Genomic DNA, 18,485 nt, shown 5'->3' on the forward strand with positions numbered 1-18,485 from the left:
TCCAAGATCTTCCAATTCTGTGTTTCTTTCACCTTGAACCGCCTCGAACGGGTTCACTCCTAAAAACGGAGTCCGTATTATTGGTGAACCTGGGTCAATGGTGGTTACACAGCTAGTTGGTGGTGGTGGTATTGTTGGGGCCCCGGGACTTAGACTGGCATCTCCCAGCAATAGGGATGCTTGCTCACCATCCCTTATTGCAATGGGACTCTCCGGGGTCAAATTTTCTGTATGTGAGTAAAAACCTGTTAAAGTTGTCTGTACTGGGCCGGGTCTAGCAGGGGTCGAGGCATCCTGCCTGACCTTGCCCTTTCTTTTCGTATGAGGCATTTTGTTTAGACAAAGTTACAATAGGCAAATTTAAGGTTTTACTCACGCTTCTGAAGATGCATAACTAGTAAGGAGAGGAGCAAGGAAATTTCCAGGTCCGGGCCAATATACAGTGGCAACCTTCCGACCTTCGCCGGCCTAAGCTGGACCAAGCCGCGCGGCTTAGGCAGCACGCCGGCGGCGGCGGTGCGCCGCCCACTGTTCAATTTGTAGCAGTGGGCGCCTCCCTCTGACGTCACTCACTGCGCCTCGCTCCGGGTCCAGGCACCGGAGCCCCGCTGCTGTTCCGTGGCTCTGTCCGCGTTGTTTGGCGGTTTCAGGTGTTTCACCAGATGGTCCTGGTTGCCTCTCTCCTCTCCAATTCCAGGCTCCCAAATAATATTGCAAGCTTGAATGTTAACATAAAAGATATGCAAAATGTATTATTAAATATAAATCCTATGGTTGTAAAAAATGGAGAAACTCTGGTAAAAGTAGAAGAGGATATTAATGCGATAAATGTACAAACATCTATAATAAAAGGAGAAAACATCTTACAAAAAAAGGTAGAAAATTTGGAGAATATAGTTCGATATACAAATCTTAGATTTGTGAATTTCCCTAAATGTAGAATGATTGCTCCCAGAGAACAACTTAAAAATTATTTAATTGAAATCCTCCTATTTTTGCCAGAAAATCTCCCTCAAATATTGAATGCGTATTTTTTAAATGAAAGAAATGAAGGTATTCAGAATATGCATAGAGAATCAACTCCACAAGAACAAACCTTAAATGTCACAGATTTAATAGAAACCTCATATTCAGATCAGATAGAAAGAAGAGGAACTTTAATGGTAAAATTTGCCCTCTCATTAGATAGGGATAAGGTCTTAAAAATATTTTTGCAAAATAGAACCTCCTTATATCTTGGTCAAAAAATATGGGTGTATCCAGATGTGGCTAAAGAAACTCAAACTAGAAGAAAGAAGTTTATTTTGTTAGCAAATATAGCAAGAACTTTTGGAATTCAAGTAACAGTTAGATTCCCATGTAAATGCATAATGAGAGTGGATCGCACAAGATATGTTTATTATGATCCTGTAGATTTAGAGAAGTTCCTGGAGGAACGTAGATCCCAAAGGCAGGGTGCGGAGGCATCAATTTAATTTGTTGGAAGTGAAATGAATCTGTATTTCTTCTGATTTTCTATTATATTATATATTATTTTGTAGTATCATATTAGACTTGTTCACTGGCTCCTCAAAACATTTTTTGTTTGGTAACTGGAAAAAGGGGAATTAGGTTTCTAAGGTTAAGTTATGTAATAAAAATGTATTAATTTTTCTAACCCCTATATCCACGTAAAATTTAATGTTAATATTGAATGGTAACTTTGAATGGATGTATTTTTTTAAATTATAATCCATAAATAAAGAATTAAAAAAAAAATAATAATTTGAATTCGGCCCATGGCTGTCGGGCCAAAAACCGGACGCTCAATTTTGCCGGCGTCCGGTTTCCGAGCCCGTGGCTGTCGGCGGGCTCGAGAACCAATGCCAGCAAAATTGAGCGTTGGCTGTCAAACCCACTGACAGCTGCCGCTCTGGGCTAAAAGGAGGCGCTATGGACGCGCTAGTGTCCCTAGCGCCTCCTTTTGCCCGATTCTACCGCACCACCTCATGTGAATACTGTATCGCACGCACCGGTGAGTGGCCGGATGCCGGGAGAGCGGGCGTTCGTCCACTCTCCCGCGTTTTTACTGAATCGGCCTGTAAAAGAGGTTTCTGGTTGAGATGGGGGAAAATGTTGACTTTTAATTTCAAGGTTACTCCCCAAACATGGCCTGTATGGGAAAGTGGCAAGAAGGAAGCCATGGCTGAAGAAACATTATCAGATGTGCCACGTGGTATTTGAAAAAAAAAATACTTAGGGAACACTGCATGTCAGAGGTTTTGTGGTCTGATGAGACCAAAGTGGAACTTTTTTGGTTTCCATGCTAAGCAATGTGTGTGGTGTAAAACAAGCGCAGCATATCACCCTGCTGATACCATTCCTAAAATAAAGCATGGTGATGGTAGCATCATGCTGTGGGGACAGGGAAACTTGTGAAGATGGAGGGGAAGGTGGATAGTGCAAAGTACAGGCAAATCTTGGAGGTAAACCTGTTCCAGTCTGCCGTTGACTTGGGACTGGGTAAAGGTTTCATCTTTCAGCAGGTCAGTGATCGAAAGCACAAAGCAAGAGCAACAATGGACTGGTTCCTCATAAGAAACCGAATATTCTCTCCTGGCCCAGTCAAAGTTCAGACCTAAGTCCAATACACAATCTGTGGCAAGACTTGATGACGGCAGTCCACAGACAATCACCAGCCAGCTCGAAAGAATGGGCAAAAACTGCACCATCCCACTGCACAAAGTTGATAGACATTTATTCTAAATGACTCCACTCAGGGCCTCCCATTAAGTATCGAGTCAAGGTGTGTGAAGACTTATGCAGTCAAGACTTCTTGGTTTTTTTTATTCTTGCTTTTAGAATATTACTATAATGGTTCTTTTCATGGTAAAAGTGTAATATATATATATATATATATTGTGTACATCAGTGAAACTATATTTTAATGCATTTTGATTTGTATTTCTTAGCAAAATGTGAAAAGTGTACAGGGGTGTGAAGAGTTTTTTTCAAGGCACTGTAGACATACTAAGCATCTCAGAGACCTGGTGGAAGATGGATAACCACTGAGATGCTTTCGTACCAGAATACAAATTATATCAACATGACAGGGCAAATCATCCGGGTGATAGGGTGGCACTATCTCTTAAGGATGGCATAGTCAAGTAGCATAACATTTCTGCAGGAGACAAACTGCACTTTGGAATCCTTATGGATAAAAATTTCAAGTGTGACAGGGAAAAGTCTAGTAGTGAGCAGGATGAGGAAACACTATAAAGTGCTAAGAGAGGACAGGCTAGCTAATACAGTTGGTAACACTGTAATAATGGGAGATTTCAGTTACCCCGGTATTAATTGGGTTAATATCACATCAGGACGTGCGAGGGAGATATGACATTCCTAGATGCTGTAATGACTGCAGTTGGTCATGGAACTTAACGAGGGGAGAGGGAGGAACTAGTTCTCAGTAATATACAGGAACCTAGTGTAAGAGGTAGAAGTGATGGATCTGCTTGGTAATAGTAATCGTAATGCAATTTAAATTTGACAATCACTGGAGGGCAGATACTAAAACTACTATAATTCCCTTTGTGTGGGCCTCCCTTATTTATCCACGAGAACTTTACAGTTAATACAGAGTGCGGCTGCTCTGTTAGTGGCTGGGGTTTCCACTATGTGACCTGTCCCGGCTAGTCTGCATTGGCTTCCAATGCAGTGGAAGGTAAAGTTTAAAATACTATTACCTCTAAAACAAATCAAGGCCTGGTCCTATAGACCCACAGCTTTGAAATACACTGCCTAAGGTGATCGGCTTCTACTATAGAACAATTTAGGAAGCTTTTGAAGAACGAACTATTTAGCTTAACTTTTGATGAATTACTCTGATTTATCACTTGGTTTGCTAGCAGTCTAAGAAGACTTGGTAATGGGTTTATTACTATGGGACTATGGGAGGCCATAGACTATGGGAGGCTATTTTAGATGTGTATCATAGGGATCCAACAATATTATTAGGGTAGACTATTTTTATCTTTAAGTTGCAGTGCTTCTCAATGTTTTAAACTGTTTTATGTGTTTGATGTTTAAATTGTTACCCACGTAGGACTGTGCAAAGAGCAAGATAGAAGTATTTTAAATAAAAATAAATACTAGCATTTAATTTTAAGAAGAGGAAATTAGGAAAAAACTAAAAGGATAGATTGTCAAGGTTAAAAATTTGCATGAGGCATGAACATTGCTTAAAAACATAATCTTGGAAGCCCAGACAAAATATATTCCATGTATTAAAAAAAAAAGTAAAAGGAGGACCAAAAGGCTGTTAGCATGGTTTAATGGTATGGTGAGAGAGGCAAATAAAGCCAAAAGGGCATATTTAAAAAAAAACGGAAGGCAGACTCAAATGAGGAAAATAAGGAAGAGCATAAGCACTGGCAAAACAGTAATAATGCGGCAGGTCAAGAGAGAATTTGAAAAGAATTATGGCATAAAGGTAAAAACTGATAGGTTATAAGTTGCTAGTAATAGCTTTACAATTTCATGTTTGTATAATTTCAGATCTCTGGGGTAAATATTTGATGCTCGTGATTTGTTACTTTTAAGTTTGTCAGTATGTTCTATTATATCCTCCTGTTTCACAGTGATTTTGCTTTAGTTATTCAAAATCATCATCATCAAAAGAATGTTTCTGGTATGGCTATGTTTCCAACATCCTCCTTGGTAAAGACCAAAGTAAATAATTAATTTAATTTTTCTGCAATGGTCTTGTCATCCCTGAGCATGCCTTTTACTCCTTAGTTCTCTAAGACATCCAACTGACACTCTCACAGAATGTTTGCCTTGAATGTACTTGAAAAAGTTATTTAAAACAATCACAGTGCCTGAAAATTGGAGAGGCTAATGTAACACCGATTTTTTTAAAAAAGAGCTCCAAGTATGAGTCTGATGTTGGTCCTGGGCAGAATGGTAGAAGCTATTCTTAAAATCAAAATTATTGGCCACATAGAATGTCCTGGCTTAATGAAGAAGAGTCAACATGGTTTAGCAAAGGAGTCCTTCCTTATCAATCTATTAAATTTTTTTTTTGAAGTTGTAAATACCGTGGATAAAACTGCACCTACTGATTTATAGTGTATTTGGATTTTCAGAAGGCATCTGATAGCATCCCTCTTGAGAGATTCCGCAAGAAATTATAAAGTCATAGGTTAAGAGGCAGTGTCCTGTTATGGATTGGCAACTAGTTAAAAGACAAGAAACAGATAATAGGTCTAAATGGTCAGTTTTTCAAATGGAGAAAAGTCAGTAGTTGAGTGACCTAGGGTTCTATATTGGGACCTGTGCTTTTTAATATATTTTATAAATGACCTGGAAAAGAGCAATGAGTGAGGTGATCAGATTTGCAGATAACACAAAATTATTCAAAGTAGTTAAATCACAAGCTGATTGTAAGGAATTGCAGAAGGATCTTGAGGGACTAGGAGACTGAGCATCTAAATGGCAGATGAAATTTAATGTGGAAAATTGCACTGAGGCACATAGGGGAAAAATAATAATCCCAATTACAGATACACAATGTTGGATTCTGTATTAGAAAACATCCCGGAAAAGGACCTTGGAGTCCTTGTAGGCAATGCTTTGAAATCCTCAGTTCAATGTGTGGCGGTAGTCAAAAAAAAGTGAATAGAATGTGAGGAATTATTTCTAGAGGAATGGAAATAAAACAGTATATCATCATGCCTCTGGATCAATCCATGATGTGACCACGTCTTGAGTATAGCATGCAGTTCTAGTTATTCCATCTTAAAAAAAAACAAAAAAACCACAGTGGAACTAGAAAAAATACAGATTGGGAACAACTCATTTTGAAGGAAGGTTAAACAGGTTAGGGCTTTATAGCTTGGAAAAGAGACGACTGAGAAGGGGATAAAATGGAGGTTTATAAATTGGGACAGGTAAATAGGAATAGTTATTCATCAGCAGATTTAAATCAAACCACAGAAAGCATGTTTCTCATTCTGCAAACAACCAAGCTATTGAATTTGTTAGCACAGGATGCAATCAAGGCAATTAGTATAGGAAAATTAGGTTCTTACCTGATAATTTTCGTTCCTGTAGTACCAAGGATCAGTCCAGACTGCTGGGTTATGCCTCTCCTCCAGCAGATGGAGTCAGAGAGAAAACTGAAAGCACCCCCTAGATATACTGGTGTGCCACCTGCCATCCTTCAGTATAATTGATATCAAAGCAGAAGAAATGGATCATCCTTCCGCCAAAAATAGCCAAAAATTAACTATGGCCACTGGCTAGATCAAGTAGTAAAACTCTGCTCAAACACTACTGAGCCAACCAAGCAAACAAAGCCAAAAGGCAACGAAATGAATAATCACTTACCGTATCAAGTTATCGATACCTGAAAGAGTGGAAAAGATACTGTTACGAGCGGACTCTCCTGAAACACCATTACTGGGCGGGCGTCTGGACTGATCCTTGGTACTACAGGAACGAAAATTATCAGGTAAGAACCTAATTTTCCTTTCCCTGTACGTACCAGGATCAGTCCAGACTGCTGGGATGTACCCGAGCTGACTTAAATGGGGTGGGACCCCGAGAGTCCCGCTCGAAGTACGCTGCTTCCAAAGGAAGTAGGTGACGGCCCTCAAACATCAACCCAATAATGTCGAGTGAAAGAATGCAACGACTTCCAAGTGGCCGCCCTGCAAATCTCTTGGCTCGAAACCAGGTGACTTTCTGCCCACGAAGTCGCTTGAGAACGGAGAGAATGGGCCTTGAGCCCCTCAGGAACAGCCTTACCGCCACCAATGTACGTGGCAGCGATCGAGCCCTTCAACCAACGGGCAATAGTTACTTTGGACGCCTGAAGCCCCTTCCTGGGGCCATGCCACAAGACAAACAGATGATCAGACCGTCGAAAATCATTGGTAACTTCTAAATATCGCATGAGCACTCGACGAACATCCAAACGTCTCAAATCTGACCCTTGAGAAGACTGTAGTTCTGTCGCCGAGAAGGAAGGCAATTCCACTGTCTGATTTACATGAAAGGCCGATACCACCTTAGGTAAGAAAGAACGTACCGTACGCAACGACACACCTGAGTCCGAAATACGCAAGAACGGTTCTCTACATGAAAGAGCTTGCAACTCAGAGACCCTACGAGCGGACGCGATCGCCACGAGAAACACCGTCTAGAGAGTTAAATCCTTTAAGGAGGCCTGCCTGAGAGGCTCAAAGGGGGCCGCATTGAGGCCTTTGAGAACCAAGTTCAAATTCCAAGACGGACAAGGAGGCCGCAAGTTCCGAACACCACGTAAAAAGCATGCTACGTCTGGGTGACAGGCGAGAGAGGACCCTTCAACCTTTCCTCTCAAACACTCCAGAGCTGCTACCTGAACCCTCAGAGAACTGTAAGCCAAACCCTTCTTCAAGCCGTCCTGCAAAAACGTAAGGATTTGAGCTACAGAAGCCCGGCGTGGCGCAATCTTCTAGACACCGCACCAGGAGTCAAACACCTTCCACACTCTAGCATAAGTAAGTGTAGTAGAGGGCCTCCGTGCCCGAAGCAGTGTGGAAATGACAGGCTCAGAATAACCCTTTTTCCTTAATTGTCTCCTTTCATAAGCCAAGCCGCCAGACAAAAGCGATCCGCCAGATCTAAAAATACCGGCCCTTGCCGAAGGAGGTTCGGAAGATGACTGAGACGTAAAGGCCCGTCCGTCGCAAGATGAGCCAGATCCGCGAACCATGGTCTTCTTGGCCACTCCGGGGCCACTAAAATCACCCGACCACGATGCGATTCTATGCGTCTTAACACCTTGCCAATCAGAGGCCATGGAGGAAATACATAGAGGAGGACGTGACGAGGCCATGGAAGCACGAGTGCATCCACTCCTTCCGACCCGTGCTCTCGCCTTCAGCTGAAGAAACGCGCCACCTTTGCATTGTGCCGAGTCGCCATCAGGTCTAGGTGCGGAATCCCCCATCGTAGGGTGATGAGACTCATTGCCTTGGCCGAGAGCTCCCACTCTCCGGGGTCCAAGTGTTGTCGACTGAGATAATTCGCCTGAACGTTGTCTACGCCTGCAATGTGGGTGGCCACGATGCGGGACAGATAACGCTCCGCCCAGGTCATCAACAACGCTGCTTCGGTCGCCACCGGTCGACTTCTTGTACCGCCCTGGCGATTTATATATGCTACCGTGGTTGCGTTGTCCGAGAGGATGCGAACCGCCCGACCGCGTACCAGGGGCAGAAGGTCGCGCAAGGCTAGACGTACCGCTCTGGTCTCCAGACGGTTGATGGACCAAGAGGCCTGGCGAGGGGACCACGTTCCCTGTACCGCTCTTGATTGACAGACTGCTCCCCAGCCCATTAGACTGGCATCCGTCGTCACTACCACCCACTGAGGAGGATCGAGATCTACCCCCTGCAAGAGGTGGTCCGGGATCAACCACCAAGCTAGACTGGACCGAGCCGGTTCCATCAGCGGCAACTGGGCACCGTAATCCCCGGTTTTCTGGTCCCAGCGAGAAAGAAGAGCGGTTTGCAAAGGACGCATATGCGCAAAAGCCCACGGCACCATTTCCAGAGTAGAAACCATATGTCCAATGACCTGCAAATAATCCCATACCGTAGGTAAGGGGAGATCCAGTAGGTTCTGTACCTGAAGCATCAGGTTCTCCAGTCTCTGCTGAGTCAGGTATACCTTGCCCACCAAGGTATCGAAACATGCTCCCAAAAATTCCAAACACTGACTCGGAACCAGCTGGCTCTTTGCAAAGTTGACTACCCAACCTAGCGACTGCAGTTGCTGAACCACCACCTGGACTTCTCGCTTGCACGAGTTCTCCGACTTTGCCCGGATAAGCCAATCGTCGAGGTAGGGATGCACCAATACTCCCTGATGGCGCAGGAAGGCTGCGACTACGACGAGAACCTTGGTAAACACTCTCGGAGCTGTGGCTAACCCGAACGGGAGGGCACAAAACTGAAAGTGTTCCCCGAGCACCATGAACCTCAGGTACCTCTGGTGGCGCTCCCTGATCCCAATGTGAAGATACGCCTCGGCCAGATCCAAAGAAGCCAAAAATTCTCCCCTGTGGACGGCCGCAATAACAGATCGAAGAGGAACGCGCAAGGCCCTGTTTACTCTCTTCAAATCCAAAATTGGCCGGAACGTACCTTCCTTCTTTGGAACCAGGAAGTAAATGGAATACCGACCTGTTCTGGTCTCGTCCGGCGGAACGGGCACCACTGCCCCCAGGGATCGTAACCGGGCCACGGTTTGGGCTATTACCAGTTGCTTTTCCGGAGGACCGCAAGGAGATATCATAAAGCTCCTGGAGGGGCCGAGCAAAATCCAACTCGTAACCGTGACGCACCACGTCGAGGACCCACTGGTCTGAAGTGATCTTGACCTATTCCTCCCAAAACTGGGATAACCGGCCTCCGATGCGTGGGAAGGAGGAATGGGCCCGCGCGCCTTCATTGCGCAGGTTTGCCTGTGGCCAAACCCTGCGAGGAACCCATTCGTTGTGGTCGTCTGCCTCGAAAGGAAGGAGTCCAAGACTGAGACCTGGGGCCCTGCTGCCTTTGGGGAAAATATCCACCCCTTCCCGTGCGAAACCGGCGTTGCCCTCGAAATCGGGACCGCGTGTTTCCGAAAGACCGCAATTGTCGGGGCAAGTCCTCCGGCAACTTATACACCTTATTGTCTCCCAAGTCTTTGATGAGTTGATCCAACTCCTCACCAAACAACAACTTCCCCTTAAAGGGAAAAGAAGCTAGTCACGACTTAGAAGAGGCATCTACCGACCAACGACGGAGCCACAATAGTCGTCTGGCCGCAACAACCGAGGACATAGTGCGGGCCGAGGTCCTTAGCAAATCATACAGGGCATCCGCTGTATAAGCAACCGCCGCTTCCACACAATTGGCCTGCTCCGCCTCTTTCAGCGGGAGTTCTTGGGTGGTTAGTAATTGTTGCACCCAGCGCAGTGTGGCCCTCTGGACCATACTGCTACAAGCCGCAGCCCGGACTCCTAAAGCCGCTATCTCAAAAATGCGCTTTAATAGGACCTCTAACTTCCGGTCCTGGAGATCTTTCAAGGCTACCCCTCCTGTGACGGGAATGGTAGTATGCTTAATCACCGCAGTGACTGCCGAGTCCACCAAAGGGACCTTAAAAATCTCTAACGAATCCGAGGGCAGAGGATATAATTTATTCATTGCCCTGCTAACGCGCAGGGATGCCTCTGGAACCTCCCATTCCTTAGATACGAACTGTAATACCTCAGAGTGCAAGGGAAAGGTTTGTGGGGGAGCTCTCAGACCCGCCATAGCTACATCCCCAGTGGAAGTATCCGTCTCATGCTGCGGCGCTGGGATTTCCAGCTCCTTCAAAACATGAAGGATCAAATAGTTAAGTTCGTCCCTGCCAAACAGGCGTAAAACCAGGGGGTCGTCCCCTTCGAGAGACCCCTGAGCGTCGGAGATGTCGGCCCCTGCCCCATCCGGTGAGCCCTGGGTGAGATCCGGGAACCCCGGATCGTCGGCACCCCCAAGGGAACAAGCTCCTGATTTGCCCGGAGCTTCAGCCTTTTCCTGGTCTCCCGATTTGTCCTGCACCGAGGACACCTTAGGCACTTTTAGAGGGGGGGGTTCGTCTGGCTCCCAGCCTGCTTCTGCCTCCAAAAAAGCCTGGTGCATCAACAGCACAAACTTGGAGGAGAAAGGCACCTTCCTTTTAATTGATCCCCCCACGGGACGCACCGGAGGGGGGGGGGGGGCTCTTGGGGCATCAAATTCGGAGCCACTATGAGGACTCAAAGCCGGCGGTGAAAGCGGAGGAAAATCCTCCTCCTCAGAGGCAGAATCAACATGCTGCCTCGTGGACAAGATGGCCGCCGGCTCCCCCTCACTGGGAGGCGGGGCCGACGATTGCGGCGCCGACAGCCTCCTCAGCCTCGCTGAGGAGGACGGATCCGCGCCGCTGCAGGCTGTGCTCGGCCCCCGGGAGGGTCCCTCGCCCCCGGGAATGCAGTGGGAGCAGAGACCCTCCCGGGAGAGTCGCGCCCCCGCCCTACCGCAGGCCGTGCAGGCCGAAGAACGCGGCATCGAGGAGGCAGAAGAAAAGCGCGCCAAAAATAGGAGCCCTGTGTAAGCGCCTCTAACGCCGGGTGAAAACCTCCACCCCCTCCGGAGTCCCTGGTCAGGCTAATTACCAGTGCGGCAGGCTAGGGCTGGAAATGGATCACTGCCTGCTACCAACAGGGCTTATGTGTCCTGCATCCACTTTTTATTCACTCTTTATTTTTTTTTTTTTCCCCAAGTAAAGCCCTCTTCAGATCAAAGTCTGGAATCACTGTACTTCTGTGGGGGGGGAGGGTGACCGGCCCACCGGTAAACTTTCCCCCAAGACCAAAAGGGACACTAATCCGGGTAAAACAATGAGAGCCAAGCTCTCAGTGCCTGCCTGTACGCTGCGCTAGCAAAACCAACAAACAACTGCTACAAAAATATCAACTTTTTTTTTTTTTTTATACACTAAGCAAGGAAGAGAATAAAACCAGTTGATCTAGCCAGCACAGTTATAAAAATCATAAAGAACACCTGAAAGATTGTTTTAGTCAGAACAGACAGGACCGCAGGTTAGGCCTCTCAATCTGCTGGAGTCAGAGGAAATACTGAAGGATGGCAGGTGGCACACCAGTATATCTAGGGGGTGCTTTCAGTTTTCTCTCTGACTCCATCTGCTGGAGGAGAGGCATAACCCAGCAGTCTGGACTGATCCTGGTACGTACAGGGAAAGAGGGGATTAAAATAGGTTTGGACAGCTTTCTGGAGGAAAAATCCAAAAACAATTAGCCAGGTAGACTTAGGAAAGCCAGCTCTTATTCCTAGGAATGAGCAGCAAGAAATAGATCTACTGGTACTCGTGATCCGAACTGGCCACTGTTGGAGGCAGGATATTGGTCTTGATGGGCCTTGGTCTGACACAGGATGGCATTTCTTATGTTCTTATGAAGTTCTGTCCCTTGTTGTGTTTAGTGTTTTTCCTTAAAACCTAACACTGAGGCTTCACCTTTGCAGATTAGACAGCCGGTCGTGGCCCTGCAAGGGGCAGAGGTGTTCCGATTAGCTCCTAGCCTTTTCTCCATTTACGCCCCTGCACCCATACCACTTTTGTACTCTGATTTCAAAAGCTGAGCAGGGTGGCTTTTGAAATCTACTAGCACAGCCTGTCGCCAATTCTGCTTCTTTTCCCCTCTCCCCAGAACTGAAAGGTCTGGGAGCGGACTTCACATTTGGATTCATTCAAGTGATGGATGGCGAGAAAGACCCTCGAAATCTGCTGGTGGCCTTTCAGATCGTTCGAGACATCATTGTAAAGCGCTATCTGCTAGGTGAGACCATGGCAGCTGGATGCTCCTGTCTGGCTGTCCTTGTTTGCTTTCAAGCAAGTGCTGCGGGTTTCAGCTCAGGGTAACTTCGGTTTTGACTCACTATTGGAAACATATGCCGAGCTGCCAGTGGCTGCCTTAGTGACAGGAAGCAGGCATTGTCATGAAGCTAACCATAATGCGGTTTGCAGCTCTAGAGTACGTCTTTTTTTTTTTCTTTTCACGCATGTGGTGTACAGGGCTCTGCTAGTTAAATTTGCATTTTGATCAGAGACAATGTTGACTTATCTTGATTAAACAGAAAAGGTTCTTTCTCTGTTTGCAGGACCGTTTGTGGAGGAGTTATTTGAAGTAACATCCTGCTATTTCCCCATAGATTTCACCCCAGTAAGTGACAGTTTTTTTAGATTTAAAAAAAAAATGTTTGTGTTTAGCTACCTCCTGATTGTGTCCGGAAACTGGTCCTACTCAATGAGACCATAATTTCCATGCTGATTGATACTCCTACTAAAGAAATTATCCATTTTTTTCCTTTGCTGTTTTCTGTATGCAACTTTGAAGGGAGAAAAAATCATTAATAAATTAAAATGAACTTCTTCATCTTGATAGTCAAATCAGCACTCAAGAATAGACAGATAAAGGGATACAAATTATTCAGAGGGCAGTTGGGTGGATCCTGATGTTCAGAAGATTGGACTTCTCATTACAAAGGGGATAGGAGGTCAACAGGTCTTCAGCTGGTATAGTGTTCAAGTTAATGTGCCACAGAAAAGCAAAATCTTTCTCCAGGGTATCTGTTGGGGGAAGGCAGAAATAAGAAATAGAAACCAGCAAGCCAACACTTCTCTGCAGTTTTCTGGGTTATGTATGTAGGAGATAGGTGGATTTATTTATTCTTACCAAGAGAAGCATAGATATTGAGGGAAATGGCACCAGCAAGCATTAGCTTGCCTCTCTTATATGCAGCAGTCTGTTATGAAATACCGAATGTATTCTGACAGGAAAAGCTGCCTAACCCAGTCCCTCCTGTCTGACTCTGTTCCAGCCATCCAATGACCCACATGGCATTACAAGGGAGGACCTGATTCTGAGCCTCCGTGCTCTGCTGGCATCGACACCCTGCTTTGCTGAGGTACACTTCTTTCTCAAATAAAGTTTCCCTCTGGCTTGCTATGTCTTGTTTCTGTGAAGGAAGAATTGTTGGCACGACTCTTGGGCACTGTTTGTAGATCCGTCCTTAAGAGCCTTAGAGTATGGCTTCTTTAGGGGCCTACTTTCAAGTGCATGCACATGGGATGGGTGAAATTTCATTACATGAATTATCGAGGTTCATGGATTGAAGAATAGTAAAATATGAATCTGTCAAACCTTTGGCCATATTGTAAACTGTTTTACTAGCTTGCCTCCTTGTTTAGAGGTAGATGAAAGGATGTAACTGCACAGGGCTGTTAGAAAGGTCCCATCCCCCACCGGATCTTACAACGCAGAAACAAAATTTATACTTGATGTCAAATGTGATGTTCAGGGAGCTCCTGTAGATTTGGAGCCTTTCAGTGGTTTCCTTTCATAGAACACATGAGCATCTATGTGCATGTGTTAGCAAGCCATGTGCACATCTGAATACTGTGAGTACTAGCACATGTGATCATTCCACCATTGAATCTGCTACATTTTGAAAGGTCCTTTGTAAAGAGAACTTGCCCCACGGGGTGTGGGATGGGCGAGTGAAGTCGGGCAGTGAACAGCCAAGTTTCTAAACATCTGAAATTGTTCAGCGTCTCTTCTGTTTACACTGAGGCATATTTTGACATGCAGACTTCATGGATGATGGCAGAAAAAGACTAAATGTCTCTGTCCAGTCTGCCAACTTAAGTCTTGTCCACTCTGCTAATACATTGAGGCTGGCGCATTTATTAGCAGACACCTTTTCATCTTATAGAAACAGTAAATTAATAAGGGGATATGATTACAGAGACACCCAGTTTCAGAGGCATGATGTTTTACTAGATATTAAATGCAAAGAAGCAATAGTTCTGCCAATCTAATTTATTTTGCTGCCATTCCTGGAGCCAGGGTATAGGTGGTCAGTGTGTTGTTTTTACTTTTACTAAATGTTCATTTAGATAGTATTTTAATGTTTTAGGTTTGTAACTTGCCTAGGATATTAGAGTGAATCATAAATATTTTAAATAAAAACTGTTTATATACATCACTTCTTATCCTTATTGTCTACCTCAGTTATACTCCGCCATCTTGGGCAGATGAGCATACAAAATCCCCTGTCTTGTTCGCACCCAGAACCCCTCCTTTCCTTTGATTAGCTGCAAAGCTTTGTAATAAATAGCTACCAATACTAGTGTGGCTGTTTGGCCTGAACATCCAACAGCCACAATAGTAATGGTTACTAGTGTGGACATCCTGAGTGGGTCCTTGCGGCCTTCCTGGACAGTACCCTGCCACCAGTAACCTGGTAAACCTGAGGAATGCGTAGCCTGCCAGAAAAATTAATCTATTTGAGCACCTGCGTTTCTGCCAGGACTTCTAGTTATTACTGTAATTAGTTTCCCTGTACGTACCAGGATCAGTCCAGACCATGGGTTGAGCCTCCTGTCCAGCAGATGGAGACAGACCAAAACTGTAAGGGTATCCTATAACAGGACAGAGCCTACCCTGCGACCCTTCAGTATTCGTCTGTCTCCAGCAGATGCGACAGCTCACCCTTCGGTTCCCTGTGTTCGTTCCTTAGCCCTTACTTGTGGGTTCTCTCTTTTCTTATACAGAATCAAGCAAGTATTGCTGTTCTTCACTGTTTAAAAAAAAAAAAAGACAGAAATTGGACTCTGTGTTTTCCTCTTAGGAGACAATTCCTGTCTCCTTGCTCTTGGGGGGCCTAGGGGGGCTTGGCCCCTTGTTTATATAATAGCCTAGATCTCCTTTTCCCAGTGGTCCTTGGCTGTGGGGCGATACTGGTGATCCAGTCACACCCCCCCCCCCCCCCCCTAGACAGCTTTATCTCTTCCTCTCCCGGGACTTCTTTCCCCCGGTGCTGCCAGCAGGGAGGATTTCATTCCCCTGCTTGCACGATTGAATATTCTCAAAAAAAAAAAAAATAAATTTTTTTTTGCGTCTGGCTCGTTCTGGTGCAGGAGCTGGGATTGAGTGACGAGAGGCACAGTTCGCTCTCCTGCCTCCGCTCCCTCAGGCACTGCAGCTCAGCTGTGTTTCTTTTGTCATACCGCGTTCGGCCGTCTGCCTGGCTTGTGGAGAGCCTGCGATCAGGCTCTCTAAAGAAAATTCGTGCTCTGGTTGTCTTCCAGGGGGGAAGGCCCCTCCTCAGCAGCTCCTAAGTCTGGACCCGGGACAGATCTTCCAGATGCATGGCCATGCCATTCCCAGGTCATCAAACCGCGGGAACGGCGGCCATTTTGGGTTTTCCTGCAGCTATTTCAGAGCTGCACAAGTCACAGGAGCCCAATTTTTGATTTTTTTTTTCTCCCCCCGGTCTGAGCCCCAAGCACTCTCCGGAGGTAGGTGATGAACCCCCCTCCCCCCAAGATCCCACGGTTGGGACCCCAGCCTGCTCCCACGGCCCAGGATACGCAGGGGCCTATCAGGGTGCGGGTGGTCCTGGGGGCCCCCCTTCACCGGATCCCCAGACTTCTCTGGCGACTCCAGATCCGGACCCCGATGGCCAGTTGATGGAAACCCCTCCCCCTCTAGAGGGGGTTGACCCTCGAGTCCTCCACTTATTCCAAAGGGAGGAGCTCGACCCTCTTATCCCTTTTGTTGTTCAGGAGCTGGGTATTGACAGTCCGGCGGTGGATGTGCTTACGGCCACTTTGCCGGCCTCCGTGGACCCGGTCCTGGCGGGACTTAAGGTTCCACGCACTTTTCCCTTTCAACCCATGCACAAGCTGATGCTCCTAAGGGAATGGGAAGCTCCCGAGTCGGGGCTCCGAGTGGGGAGGATTATGGATAAGCTTTACCCCTTACTGGAGGAGTGTCTGGAAATGCTGAAAATCACTAAGGTGGATTCTTCAGTGACTGCTGTCACAAAGCACACCACCATCCCGGTGGTGGGTGCTATGGCCCTGAAAGATGTCCAAGACCGCAAGCTGGAGTTCTATCTCAAGCGTATCTTCGAATCCTTGGCCTTGGGTGTTCGGGTGTCGGTCTGCAGCAGTCTCATGCAGCGGGCAAGTCTTAGGTGGATGCAGCAATTACTCAGCACCCAGAACCTCCCGTCTGCAGAGGCAGAGCAGGCTGAAAGGTTGGAAGGGGCAATAGCGTATGGGGCTGATGCCCTTTACGACTTGTTCCGCATCCAGGCAATGGCTTCCACGGTCTCGGCCAGGAGGCTTCTCTGGCTTCGGAATTGGTCAGCTGACTCCCCTTCCAAGGCCCAGTTAGGCACGCTTCCTTTTAAGGGCAAGTTGCTCTTTGGCGAGGACCTGGAGCAGCTTATTAATTCCTTGGTTGAAAACAAGGTACACAAGCTGCCTGGGGACCGCCCGAAACAGTCTAGAGCCTTCTTCCCGGCTCGTACACGTTTCCGGGGTCAGCGACGTTATAATGACCGGCCGAGAGGGTCTCTCTCTAGGGGAAACTCCTCCAGATCTCAGTCCTGGTTGCAGTCCTTTCGAGGCAGTCACGCCTTCCGAGATGGCCTCCCGCAGCGCTCCGCTGCCAAGCCCGCCTCCCAATGAAATTCAGCAGGCCCATTCCTCTGTCCCAAACTTAGGGGGTCGTCTATCTCTCTTCCTCGAGGAATGGGCCAAAGTCACGTCAGATCAGTGAATACTCGACATAATCGGGAACGGCTACGCTTTAGACTTCGCTCGAGACCTACCGGATCTAAACATAGTCTCCCCTTGCGGATGTCAGAAGCGGGTGGCCATGTCTCAGACCCTCTCCAGACTGCTCGGACTGGGAGCCATAGTCCCAGTCCCCACGGAGGAACAAGGCGCCAGCCAATATTCTATCTACTTCAGAGTACTGAAAAAGGATGGTTCCTTCCGTCCCATTCTGGCCCTCAAGTGAGTCAACCGAGCTCTCAAGGTGCCTCATTTTCGAATGGAGACCCTGAGGTCAGTAATAGCGGCTGTTCACCCCGGCGAGTATCTGGCCTCCCTAGATCTGACGGAGGCCTACCTACACATCACGATCCGGGCCGAGCATCAGAAATTTCTCCGCTTCCACATCTTGGGCCAACAGTTTCAGTTTCTGGCCCTGCCCTTCAGTCTCGCCACAGCTCCGCACACGTTTTCCAAAGTCATGGTGGTGGTGGCGGTCGCGCTTCGACGGGAAGGAGTCTTAGTACATCCTTATCTGGACGATTGGCTAGTGCGGGCCAAGTCGGAATCTGTTTGCAGGTTGGCAGTCGACAGAGTTCTAGCTCTACTCACTTCGCTGGGCTGGATTATCAACTTTCCCAAGAGCCATCTGAGCCCTTCGCAGGTGTTTGAGTTCCTGGGGGCTCACTTCAATACCCGAGTAGGCAAGATATTCCTTCCGGACATTCGGGCATTCAAGCTAATGGACCAGGTCTGCAATTTCATCCTCATGCCTCTCCCTACGGCCTGGGATTACCTCCAGGTGCTGGGGACCATGGCTTCCACTATCGACCTGGTCCCATGGGCTTTTGCGCATATGCGTCCCTTACAGAAAGCTTTGCTATCCCGCTTGAAGCCGGTGTCGGAGCAGTTTCAGATGGATCTCCCGATTTCCGACTCTACCATCGGCGACATGCAGTGGTGGCTCTTGCTCCAGCACCTCCTGAAGGGCATATCCTTAATGATGCCGCACTTGATAGTAGTAACAACGGTTGCCAGTCACAATCTTGTCAGGGATGGTGGTCCCCGGTACAGTCCTGCTGGCACATCAATCGTCTGGAGGCCCGAGCGGTCCGTCTGGCTCTCCAAGCCTTTCTTCCGCTCATTCGCCACAGGGCGGTGCGTGTGCTCTCAGACAATTCCACTACGGTGGCTTACATCAGTCGTCAAGGGGGCACCAGGAGTTGGCTGGTGGCGTTGGAGGCCAGCAAGCTCTTTATCTGGGCGGAACGTCACCTGGAGCAACTGGCAGCTTC

The 18,485-nt window shown here is 47.2% G+C and overlaps 1 protein-coding gene across 3 annotated transcripts in view; it reads left to right on the forward strand.

The window, feature by feature from the left end:
* MMS19 (MMS19 homolog, cytosolic iron-sulfur assembly component) overlaps window positions 1-18,485 on the forward strand; it is a 171,968-nt gene that overhangs the window by 62,037 nt on the left and 91,446 nt on the right. For 2 of the 3 annotated variants that reach the window (XM_029610161.1, XM_029610159.1), the window contains exons 7-9: window positions 12,272-12,400; window positions 12,723-12,784; window positions 13,443-13,529. In XM_029610161.1, the coding sequence (XP_029466021.1) occupies window positions 12,272-12,400; window positions 12,723-12,784; window positions 13,443-13,529 (278 nt within the window). Of the gene's footprint in view, window positions 1-12,271; window positions 12,401-12,722; window positions 12,785-13,442; window positions 13,530-18,485 lie in introns of those variants that run through there. The other variant, XM_029610162.1, reaches the window with a different exon arrangement.

This window comes from Rhinatrema bivittatum, chromosome 7 (genome assembly GCF_901001135.1).
Source record: "Rhinatrema bivittatum chromosome 7, aRhiBiv1.1, whole genome shotgun sequence".
Lineage (NCBI taxonomy): Eukaryota > Metazoa > Chordata > Amphibia > Gymnophiona > Rhinatrematidae > Rhinatrema > Rhinatrema bivittatum.